The sequence below is a fragment of the Thalassophryne amazonica genome, chromosome 2, assembly GCF_902500255.1.
Source record: "Thalassophryne amazonica chromosome 2, fThaAma1.1, whole genome shotgun sequence".
In the NCBI taxonomy this organism is placed as follows: domain Eukaryota; kingdom Metazoa; phylum Chordata; class Actinopteri; order Batrachoidiformes; family Batrachoididae; genus Thalassophryne; species Thalassophryne amazonica.
This window is the reverse complement of record NC_047104.1, coordinates 115,960,118-115,972,434: the sequence shown is the minus strand read 5'-3', so window position 1 is coordinate 115,972,434 and position 12,317 is coordinate 115,960,118. Positions and strand designations below refer to the sequence as shown.

At 43.8% G+C, this 12,317-nt stretch overlaps 1 protein-coding gene across 1 annotated transcript in view; it reads left to right on the top strand.

Moving 5' to 3' along the window:
• Nucleotides 1-10,664: 10,664 nt before the first annotated feature.
• Nucleotides 10,665-12,317, top strand: part of lmo7b (LIM domain 7b) — a 130,542-nt gene continuing 128,889 nt past the window's right edge. The window contains exon 1 of the mRNA XM_034163418.1: nucleotides 10,665-10,750. Coding sequence (XP_034019309.1) covers nucleotides 10,682-10,750 — 69 coding nt within the window. The 5' untranslated portion in view covers nucleotides 10,665-10,681. The remainder of the gene's footprint in view (nucleotides 10,751-12,317) is intronic.

Genomic DNA, 12,317 nt, shown 5'->3' with positions numbered 1-12,317 from the left:
TTTATGTAAATGAGCAGCTTCTCACAACAGGTGGAGGATCATCAATCCGTACGCCACGGCAGTGAGAAGCAAACTGCACAATTCTCATCAATGTTCAAACATACTGCGTAACAAAACGCCAAATTACTATTAACGATTATTCAGACGATAATCACCTCTGATGTGTGCTGACAGCATGTGTCCCTCACCCGTCCTCCTTCACAGGCACGATGTGTCAAACCCTGGCGCGGTCCTCAGCGTCTCACAACCGAACGTCACAAGGTCGAGTTCCCGGCAATTCTGCTCAAATCACTCATGGCTTAAATGCAGAACGCCATCTCATTATCTGCTTCAGCTGAAAGTCTTTAAGTCTGCACATGAGCATCATCCACAGGTGCTGCAAGTTGTTAGGCCTGCACGTGAACATCCTCCACAGGTGCAGCCAATAGTTCTGATGAGGGTGAAGGACTCTTCCGCCAGCACCTTCTCCACAGAAAAAAAACAGTTTGCATACCACCTGGAGAGCAAAGAAAAGAAAACAGCACCCAAATGTCCAGCCAAACCCCCCAACACACAACATCGGGGTCGCCACAGCAAATCCAAGGTGGATCTGCATGTTGAATTGGCACAGGTTTTACGCCGGATGCCCTTCCTGATGCAACTCCACATTACATGGAGAAATGTGGCAGGGGTGGGATTTGAACCCGGAACCTTCTGAACCGAAACCAAGCGCATTAACCAGTAGTAACAATACAGCAACTATGTTAATTCCCTGGTTAAGATAATACATTGAAGGACTTTGAAGATTATAGTCTCACACAAAGTGCTTGTGAGAATTACAGCTCATTTTACTTTAAAATCCTGTGGTACCTTCTTCCATGACAAGGCATCTCTGTGGACGTGTAACCAGGAGTTGACTTGTACTGAGCATGTGCCGTGACTCGAGACAAAGCTTACATCCTCACTGTGCTTTTCTTTCAAATCTGTGGAGAAATGGACAAACAATTTTCTATTTATGAGCCCATGCAGTGCACTGGTCTCCTTCATCACTTCAACATGAAAAACAAGAGATTGCAGAGACTTGCCCTTGAAACACAGTTGTTTTTTTGTTTTTTGCATATAGGATCAGACTTCTATTATCTTCACAGGGAAGGACACAGAATGTAGGGGGAAAAGGAGTGCACAGGAAAAAATATTTTACATTGTTGTACTCCAGCCTCCACACATATACACTCAACAAAAATATAAACGCAACACTTTTGGTTTTGCTCCCATTTTGTACGAGATGAACTCAAAGATCTAAAACTTTTTCCACATACACAATATCACCATTTCCCTCAAATATTGTTCACAAACCAGTCTAAATCTGTGATAGTGAGCACTTCTCCTTTGCTGAGATAATCCATCCCACCTCACAGGTGTGCCATATCAAGATGCTGATTAGACACCATGATTAGTGCACAGGTGTGCCTTAGACTGCCCACAATAAAAGGCCACTCTGAAAGGTGCAGTTTTGTTTTATTGGGGGGGATACCAGTCAGTATCTGGTGTGACCACCATTTGCCTCATGCAGTGCAACACATCTCCTTCACATAGAGTTGATCAGGTTGTCAGTTGTGGTCTGTGGAATGTTCACTCCTCTTCAATGGCTGTGCGAAGTTGCTGGATATTGGCAGGAACTGGTACACGCTGTCGTATACGTCGGTCCAGAGCATCCCAAACATGCTCAATGGGTGACATGTCCGGTGAGCATGCCGGCCATGCAGGAACTGGGACATTTTCAGCTTCCAAGAATTGTGTACAGATCCTTGCAACATGGGGCCGTGCAATATCCTGCTGCAACATGAGGTGATGTTCTTGGATGTATGGCACAACAATGGGCCTCAGGATCTCATCACGGTATCTCTCTGCATTCAAAATGCCATCAATAAAATGCACCTGTGTTCTTTGTGCATAACAGACGCCTGCCCATACCATAACCCCACCACCACCATGGGCCACTCGATCCACAACACTGACATCAGAAAACCGCTCACCCACACAACGCCACACACGCTGTCTGCCATCTGCCCTGGGATTCATCCGTGAAGAGAACACCTCTCCAACGTGCCAAATGCCAGCGAATGTGAGCATTTGCCCACTCAAGTCGGTTACGATGACGAACTGGAGTCAGGTCGAGACCCCGATGAGGACGACGAGCATGCAGATGAGCTTTCCTGAGACGGTTTCTGACAGTTTGTGCAGAAATTCTTTGGTTATGCAAACCGATTGTTTCAGCAGCTGTCCGAGTGGCTGGTCTCAGACGATCTTGGAGGTGAACATGCTGGATGTGGAGGTCCTGGGCTGATGTGGTTACACGTGGTCTGCGGTTGTGAGGCTGGCTGGATGTACTGCCAAATTCTCTGAAACGCCTTTGGAGACGGCTTATGGTAGAGAAATGAACATTCAATACACGAGCAACAGCTCTGGTTGACATTCCTGCTGTCAGCATGCCAATTGCACGCTCCCTCAAATCGTGCGACATCTGTGGCATTGTGCTGTGTGATAAAACTGCACCTTTCAGAGTGGCCTTTTATTGTGGGCAGTCTAAGGCACACCTGTGCACTAATCATGGTGTCTTATCAGCATGTTTTGTTGAGTGTGTGTATGTATATATATATATATATATTATCAGTTATCAAGTTGTTCACCAATGAATATGGTTTTATACATCCTGAAGAAAATTATACACCCTGAGGCCTATACCTATAAATGATAAATGTTCTATGGTTTTCTGAAGGGTGTAAAAAGCCATATTCATTGGTGAACAACTTGATAACGATTTTATCATATACAGTGGTCCTTCGTTTATCGCGGGAGTTCCGTTCTAAAAATAACCAGCTATAGGCAAAATCCGCAAAGTAGTCGGCGTTATTTTTTATAATTATTATAGATGTTTTAAGGCTGTAAAACTCCTCACACACTTTATACACTTTTCTCAAACAGGCATTGACATTTTCTCACTTTTCTCTCCTGTGTAAACACTCAAAGTTCAAACCTTAGTAGAAAAAAATAGAACGTTTTCCTATAAATAATTATGATGGCTTTTAGAACTAACAAATTTAATTTTAACGATCAACCTACAAGGTTGGACACGTAAGAAATTATTAATAGTGACTCACCAGTATTTCACAGTTCCTCTGACCGTGCCTGTTCGTCGTGGTGCCGCTCCGCTGTCCGGATTGGCTGATTACTCGGGTGGTATGAAAAATATTACCCGTCTGCGAAAAGGGTGTATTGCTATTTATTCTTTAGTGTTTTATCCAATCATATTGGCGTATCATTTATAGGTATATGATAAATATATATATTACCTGGCTTTGGTTAAAATTTTAACAGGTGGATGCCTTTACCGACATTAACCCCCCCCCCCAGTCTATCAAGTGTAAGGGCCCCATCATACATAGTGCAAATATGTACAACTCAGGGCGTCTCATGGCAAAACAGCTCGTATGAGCGAACCATGAAACATCGCGCCAACGGGCAGGTGTGCACAATCCCGGTGCGAAGGTCCGTGCATGCAACGGTGTATTTCGAGCAGGAACACAGTGCGAGCAGCTGGGACGAGCTGCACCACATCGTGCCACTGATGTGGAGGAAAATAAAATAAACACCAGCTGCTATAATTACTGAAAATCATTGGGTTGATATAAATAATACATAAAAGGGGACGCAATACAGAAGCCTGCAGTTAAATAACCCTGGTTAAATAAAAAGAAAAAAATATGTCACAGGATATGAACCTGTACTCTCTGATTATCAGATGGAAACTTTGCCACAGTGCTACAATCACTATCTAGTAACAGGAGCGTGAAATGGCTAAAATCAACAAGCAGATAATAATAATAATAATAATAATAATAATAATAATAATACATTTTATTTGTAATGCACTTTACATTTGACACCAAATCCCAAAGTGCTACAGTATAAAACAGAAGAACACAGATGATTATAAATCAATGTAAAAGCAAGAAAACAGTAACAATAAAATCAAAATAAGAATGATAAAACAGCAGCAGTTATTTAGCTAAAGGCCAGAGTAAAAAGGTAGGTTTTGAGTCCTTTTTTAAAAGCATCCACGGTGTGTGGAGCCCTGAGGTGGTCTGGGAGGGCGTTCCATAGATGGGGAGCAGCCACTAAGAAGGCCCTGTCACCCATGGTCTTGAGCCGTGTCCTGGGCACGGTTAGACAGTGCTGTTGGCCTGACCGGGTCCTAGTGGAAGTGTGTGGTGTGAGCAGTTCAGTGAGGTAAGTGGGGGCCACACCGTGGAGACAGTGATGAGTGTGCAGGAGGACTTTGTATTGAATACGGCAGTGAATGGGGAGCCAGTGGAGGGAGTGAAGAATGGGGGTGGTATGCTCGTGCCTGCGCACCCTCATCAGGACCCTGGCAGCGCTGTTTTGGACATACTGGAGCTTTTGAATGCTCCTGCCAGAGATCCCGATGAGGATCGCATTACAGTAGTCCAGCCTGGAGGAGACAAAGGCATGGACGAGCTTCTCTGCAGCAGGGAGGGAAAGAGAAGAGTGAAGTTTGGAGATATTACGGAGGTGAAAGAAGGCAATTTTACAGATGGAGGTGACATGATTGTCAAAGCAGAGGTGGGGGTCAAATTTGACCCCCAGGTTTATCACAGAGGGAGAGAGGGGAATGTTGTGTCCAAAAAATGAAACAGAGGTGATTGGGGAGGAGCGGAATTGATGGGGGGTACCAGTTTGGATGGCTTCTGTTTTGGAGCCATTTAGCTGCAGGAAGTTTTGACTCATCCACGCCTCTATCTCCTCCAGGCAGGAGCTGAGGTGGGAGACTGTGACCGAGGGGGGACAAGAAGGAGAGATGGTGAGGTAGAGTTGTGTGTCATCAGCATAGCAGTGAAAATTAATTCCATGCTTGCTGACGACATGACTGAGGGGAAGCATGTAAATGGTGAAGAGGGTTGAGCCGAATACGGAGCCCTGGGGGACCCCACAGGTAACAGTGTGGGGTGTGGATCTTGCTTCCCCCAGAGCTACGTACTCTGTTCTGTCAGAGAGGTAGGAGTGAAACCAGTGAAGGGCAGTGCCAGAGAGACCTGTATAGTGCTGGAGACAGTGTAGGAGGACGTGATGGTCTACAGTGTCAATGGAACCGGAGTCAGAAGCCCTCATCAGGTCATTGGTGACTCTGATGAGGGCTGTTTCTGTACTGTGGGAAGGGCGGAAACCAGATTGGAATTTTTCATAAAGATTATTAGATTTCAGGTGATGATGGAGCTGGGAGGAGATAATTTTTTCTAGAATTTTTGCGAGAAATGGGAGGTTAAATATTGGTCTGTAGTTTGACAGAGGTTTGGGGTCCAGGGTAGGTTTCTTGAGGAGGGGTTTGATAATAGCAATTTTGAGGGTGTTGGGGACATGGCCTGTTTCTAGGGAGGTATTGATTATTTTTGTGATAAGGGGGCTGATGGAGGAGCAATGAGTTTTGAGCAGAGGTGATGGGAGGGGATTGAGTAGGCAAGTGGATGGTTTGGATCTACGGATGATCTTCTCGACCTCCTGCTGCACCGCGACAGTGAATTGGGTAAGTATGTTTGTGACTGGTGTTATGGGTAGGTCGAGTGTAGTACTGATGAGTGGTGAAGGTATGAGGTACGGATGTTTTCTATTTTTGATGTGAAAAATTGCATGAAAAGGTTGCAGTTTATTTCTGTATTGCTGTGGAATGAGGGGATGTGAGCATTGAGGATATGATTTATTGTGGAAAATAGTTTTTTGGAGTTACCCGTGTTGTTGTTTATTCTGGTGGAGTTGTATTCTGACCGGGCCTTGGTAAGTGCTTTGGAGTATGTTGTGCAATGTTCCCGGTAGGCCAACTGATGCACTGTCAGGCCGGATTTTATGTAGGCACGCTCCAGAACACGGCCAGCCCTCTTCATTTCTCTCAGCTCCTCCGTGAACCACGGGGCAGAACGGGTGAAATTTACAGTCCGGGTTCTTAATGGAGCAAGAGAGTCCAGGATGGAGGCAAGGTTAGCGTTGTAGAAGTCTATTAAGTCGTCAGTTGATGCATGAGGATGGGGGGAAAGAAGCTGGAGCTGCTGGCAGAAGGAAGTGGAATCCATGTTTTTAATGTTCCTGAAGGTAATTTGTTGGGTCGGTTTGGTGGCGGGACAGGGCACAGAGATGGTGAATGTGACTGCCAGATGGTCAGAGACACCGACATCATACACTTGTAATCTAGTGACAGGGAGGGAGTCGGTTATTACAAGGTCTAGTGTGTGACCCCCCCCCCTTTATGTGTGGGGCAAGTAACATGCTGGTCCAAATTTAAACAGTCCAGGGTTTCTTTAAAATTGGTGGCTAATTGACAGTTATTAGAATCCATGTGGATATTGAAGTCACCAGTAACCAGAATGTTTTTATGGGGTGTGCAGAGTGAGGTAAGTAGATTGTGCAGATAAACATATTTTCTAAAAAAAGAAAAAAACACTGTGATAACTGACCAAACGGCGTTTGTTATGGTGTATTTCTGCTGATACGCGTCTGAAACTGGAGTATTTGTCGCACTGTTGGCTTGTCCTGGTCCTGCGCCGCACCGCTCACAGCCCTCACAGCCCTCACAGCCCGACATGCGTGTCCTGTCAGATGTGACATTCAGATCGCCTGCTGCGTGTCCATATGAACTGACGGTCCATTTATTCAGTCCATTGCAAAAGCAATATATGTTTTTATGTATTTCCACACAAGCACACACACACGTGGCGGGTCCGTCAAAATACGGGACGTGTACTGCAGCTGTGATCTAAACAGCTGTGAGCAGCCAGCCACACCCCCTGTCCTGTCAGGGCACAGACCAAGATGTCACTCTGTGATCATATGAGAGATGCCTTGCCTGCAAGGGGGGAGGGGGCACACAAACTACACATACACACGTGTTGTGGGGGGAGCCAGCACTCTGCACACCACATGTACACTCAGCAATTTCAGTCGTGGGACACTTAGACAAATTTCACATCCACTTCGACAGTGATTGTCTGCATACTGTTATTGTGTTAACAGTGCGAATGATGACCACACATTTTCTAAGTACCATGCGAGTGGTGTTAGATGTTCGTGCGTGTTACCTGGAATTTGGCCAACACCTGCCGCGAAAGAGTTCAATGGGCTCTCACAGCGCACACTCTGTCTTTCAGCTGCTGGTGTGCACAAATAGTTGTAGCAACAGGTGTACGAGGCGTTAGAAGCTGGTACGATTTTAGATGTTTTGCAAATGATTCCTGCTTCATGCGCACTTTATGCACAATTCGACCAAATTCGCACTATGTGTGAAGGGGCCCTAAGAAAATGCGCCATGCAATTTGGAGTTTACTGTCCAGCTGAAGGACAATTTGGTACACACAAGGGTTTTCTCCTTACTGGACTGGACTGAAAAAAGAACCAACTTAAAAAAGTGTTACAATTGGTAAAACCTGAATGAATTAAGTTGTTTGAACTTAAGTTTGAAAGTTAGCTCAAAATCTAACTTACAAAGTTAGATTTTGATCTAACTGACAAGTTAGATTTTGATCCAACTTACAAAATTAAGTTTGTATAACTTAATTCATTCAGGTTTTACCAACTGTAACACTTTTTAAAAGTTGGTTCAACTATTCTCTTTTTTCAGTGTGGCTTGCGAACCCTTGCAAAAAAAAAAGGGGATGGGGGGCTGCCTGTGAGTGGTGGCTCCAGTCATTTGTTTGTTTGATGATTTGTAGAAGGGCACAGTGTCAGCATGATTATTTAGTGATGGGATGACATGAGTTGGAGTAAATGTGTATATATGCATTTTATTAATTCACACACACAGTTGTGGTTGGAGGTTTTGATACAGTCATCATTGGTATGAATGTCATGGTAATTTGGGGCTTTTAATGATGTCTTTGAACTGTGCTTTTGCCAGGGTTGAATGTTTGTACAGCATACATCATTAATGACTTTAAAAAACAAGAATTTGATGCACAAGTTTGAATTTATGATGGATTTTCTCTAATCCACACAGGATCAAAATTATACAGGTAGGCTAAACAGTTAAATCTTGCAATAAGTGGTGCTGAAGGTTTTACAATGTTTTTGAACCTGACAAGGCCAAGGCCTCCTCTTCAGTGATCATAATTGACAACAGCTGGTAGTTTCTCTTTAATTTAATTTAATTTAATTTATTTCATTTATATCGCACCAAATCACAACAAAGTTGCCTCAAGGCACTTCACATAAGTAAGGTCTAACCTTACCAACCCCCAGAGCAAGCACACAGGCTGACCAATTCTCAGAACAATGAGAAAGAGTGAAGATCTAAGAATGAGAATTATAGATTTAAACAAGTTGGGATGGTCTCTTGGAGCCATTTCTCAACAAATGCAGATTCAAAGAGCATCAGTTCCAGTAACTGTACCTAAGTACAAGTTAGTCATATGTATCACCACTTTGCCAAGATCTGGAAGAAGATCCAAAATGTTATGCTCAGATGAGAGGAACTTAGGACCCAGAAACCACCAAGGCTCAAGTCTGCCATGAACAGGAAACTGAAGACCACAGTTGCTGTCCAGCATTAAGCAAGATTTACATCACTACAGAATGAGAGCGTGTTAACCAAGAAAGAAGCCCCTGCTCTAAAATTGGCACCTTTAAGCTACACTGAAATTTGCTGCTGCCCACATGCATTCATATAGCACTTTTCCTTCTGCATCAGACCCATTCACACAGACACACGCGCACATCGATTTCAGGGTGCTACCATGCAAGGCGGTCACTAACTACACAGAGTGACAGAGTCTCCTGGTTCCTGCCACTGAAAAACATCCCCACAGCATGATGCTGCCACCACTATGCCCACTGTAGGGATCATAGCTGGTTTCTTCCAAACATGATGCTGCCACCACTATGCCCACTGTAGGGATCATAGCTGGTTTCTTCCAAACATGATGCCTGACATTCACACCAGAGAGTTCAATGTTTGTCTCATCAGACCAGAGAATTTAGTTTCTCATTGTCTGAGAGTCCTTCAGCTGTCTTTTGGCAAACTCCATGTGGGCTGCCATGTGCCCTTTACTGAGTGATTTCCATCTGACCACTCTACCATATAGAGATGGTTGTCATTCTGGAAGGTTCTCCTTTCTTCTCTGTAAAGCTCTGACAGAGTGACCATTAGGTTCTTGGTCACCTCCCTGACTAAGTCCCCCCCCAATCTTTCAGTTTAGATGTGTGGCCAGCTGTAGAAAGAGTCCTGGTGGATCTGAGCTACTTCCACTTACTGATGATGGATGATGTGCTCATTGGGACCTTCAAAGCAGTCGAAGTGTTTCTGTACCCTTCCCCAGATTTATGCCTCAAGACAATTATGTGGTATTTTGTGTAGAATTTTGAGAAAACAAATTAATTTACTACATTTTAGAATAAGGCTGTACCCTTCTGAAAAGACAGGGTGTCCACTTGAATTTGCAATAGGCAGCCAGGTAGGGGTCAGTTGAATTACACAAGGGACAAAATTAAAAGATGCTCCCATCATATTGAAAACTATACCACATTATTTGTCTGATCACAGAGATTCCAAAAAGTATAGTTTGGAGTATGTGTGACTGAATGCTATAGAGTTATGGGGTAAAAACAGTAAGAATGGTGACAAAGGTCAATTTCAGTTTGTACAGGGGTCAAAATTTAAAGTTGCTGTAATTTTGGAAAAGCTAATGCACATTTTTGGTTGAGTTAATAAGGTTTTAAAAAGGAAAAGTTTGCACCATGTTATCATGTTACGGGGTATCATATGTCACATGTCATAGAATCCAGTGGACATCAACATTGTTTAACCTTTACTTTGCAGACCAGGCACTCAACACAGTTAAAACTATTCCATTTATTAATCCCATTAGTTCAGCCAATAATTTGCACCACTTTTTTTTATACCAAAGTTGGAGCAAGTTTGACTTTTGACCCCTATACAAATTGAAATTGATCTTTCTCACCATTTTTGCTATTTTTTTTTTTTTTTTTTTTTTACCCCATAGCACCATAGAAGTCATTTATTAATAGTCCAAAGTATAGCTTTTTGGAATCTTAATGATCAAACAAATAATATGGAATACCTTTCAATATGATTGGGGCTTTTTTAAATTTTGACCCTTGTATAATTCTTCAACTGACCCCTACCTGGCCGCCTATTGAAAATTCAAGTGGACACTCTGCTTTTTCATGAGTAATGTCTGAGGAGTATTTGTGCCAAATTTGGTGCTTGCATCACCATTTGAAAGATTCCTCTGTCGATATTGTCATATCTGCTGCACTCAATGGAGAAAGGTCATGAATCAGTCGTGGTGTTATGCATCGCTCGGCCACCAGAGGGACGGTGAGCCTCACTGGTTGTGGGCGGAGCCTTCACTCCAACCTGCTCAATAAACCAAAACTCATCAGTGATGAAAGGACGCTGCGGCGGAGCGTGCGGCTGGGTCGAAGGAACTTTCTCTGTGAGTAACTTTATAACTTTTCAGGTGGATATATGTGCACGTGTTTGGAGCTAACGTTAAATGTTGTTTTCAGCTGTGTTTGTGAACTTGCTGTGCCGGTGGCGGCTTGTGCGTAATTAAGTGATTTTAATGACCCCGTTTCCGCTCCTTTGTTTTCTTCAGAGCTGTGCTTTGGTCAGGTTGATATGGAGTGGCGTCAGCAGAGCAGTGTCAGCTGTGCTGAAGCTTTCAGCGAGGCTCAACGTTGGATTGAGGTACTTTTTTAAACAGGGGCGGTGTTGGTTCAAACTTTATGAGGAGGGCTGCGCCACATTCGGCTAGTTTTAGTAACCATAAGTCAGTCCATACTGCAGTTACCCATATGAAAAGGTGTCAGTATTGCAAGTATCTTTTTTTATTTTGTTTTTTTGCAAAAACTTACAATTATCAATGCTAAACAAACTGTCAAGCTGTTCTGCAACTCCTAAAACAGTTGGTAGATTTTAAGTGAACACTGATCCATTTGTAGTTCATTGCATGAATAAGCCTTTTCAGCATCACCAGTATGCATCCGTGGCGCGTGCTTCCGGTCGGCGGCTATTGGGACAAACAAAGCCATGTGCGCAGCTGTCGATGCTTTATCATGCATTTATTATGCTTGCTTTTGATGGGAAACGCCATTCACCGCACCCAGTCGTGAGCGATTTTACATTAATTACGCGTCCACCGTCAAGCACATGTATTTGTTTGTTCCAATGCCTTCCCATCAGCCCCTGCGCTCCTGAGATGTTGAAAAGACTTATACATACATAAAGGAAGATTAAAAAGTCCAATATCTTTGAAGATGTTGGACTTAGAAAAAAAAATTTGTTTTGCACATCTGTGCATAACGCTGGCTGGTGTGAAAATTATCAAGCTGGGGTTGATTGTTAGCGCAGTTTTAATTTGATGCGTTTTTTTTTTTTTTTTTTTTACATTTTGCCACATTTTAAATTCAACTGCAAATAACTCTCAAATATGCTCTGTATCTTAATGGTATGTCCAGATGCCTGCTGTGTGTTTTCATGCCAGAGTGAGTCACTTGACGCAGAAGCAAACCAAAAGTGATGTTGCCGCACCCCATAGAATATATTGTATGTCAGTTACATGTATTGGTTCCTGCTCTCACCTGTGGTCATGAGGGTTGGGTCATGACCGAAAGAACTATATTGCTGGTACAAGCGGCTGAAATGGGCTTCCTTAAGAGGGTGGCTGGTGTCTCCTTAGAGATGGGGTGAGAAGTTCGGTCATCCATGGGGAGCTCAGAGTAGAGTCACTGCTCCTTCGTGTTGAAAGGAGCCAGCTGAGGTGGCTCGGGCATGTGATAAGGATGTCCCCTGGGTGCCTCCCTAGGGAGGTGTTCCAGGCATGACCTTCTGGGAGGAGATCCTGGGGAAGACCCAGGACTAGGTGGAGAGATTATATCTGCACACTGGACTGGGAATGCCTTGGGATCCATCAGTCAGAGGTGGTCAGTGTGGCTCGGGAAAGGGAAGTCTGGGGTCCCCTGCTGGAGCGGTTTCTCCCGTGACCCGATCCCAGATAAGTGGTTAAAGATGAGTGAGTTGCGTGTATTGGTGCATCCGTTTACATGTCTCTTCTTTTAGAAATGTCCTATTTTCTCTTTCATCCATAAAACCAGATCCCATCTGCCAAGAGTGACATTCAGTGCTGCAGTCTTTTTAATTAAGTGATCTCCCAACATGCTACCACAAAGTCTTTATTCAAAGGGTGACATTTAAACACTGTCATATTTTTCCATACAGGAGATTCAATGGCATTTGCAGTGGTAGGCAGTAGGGC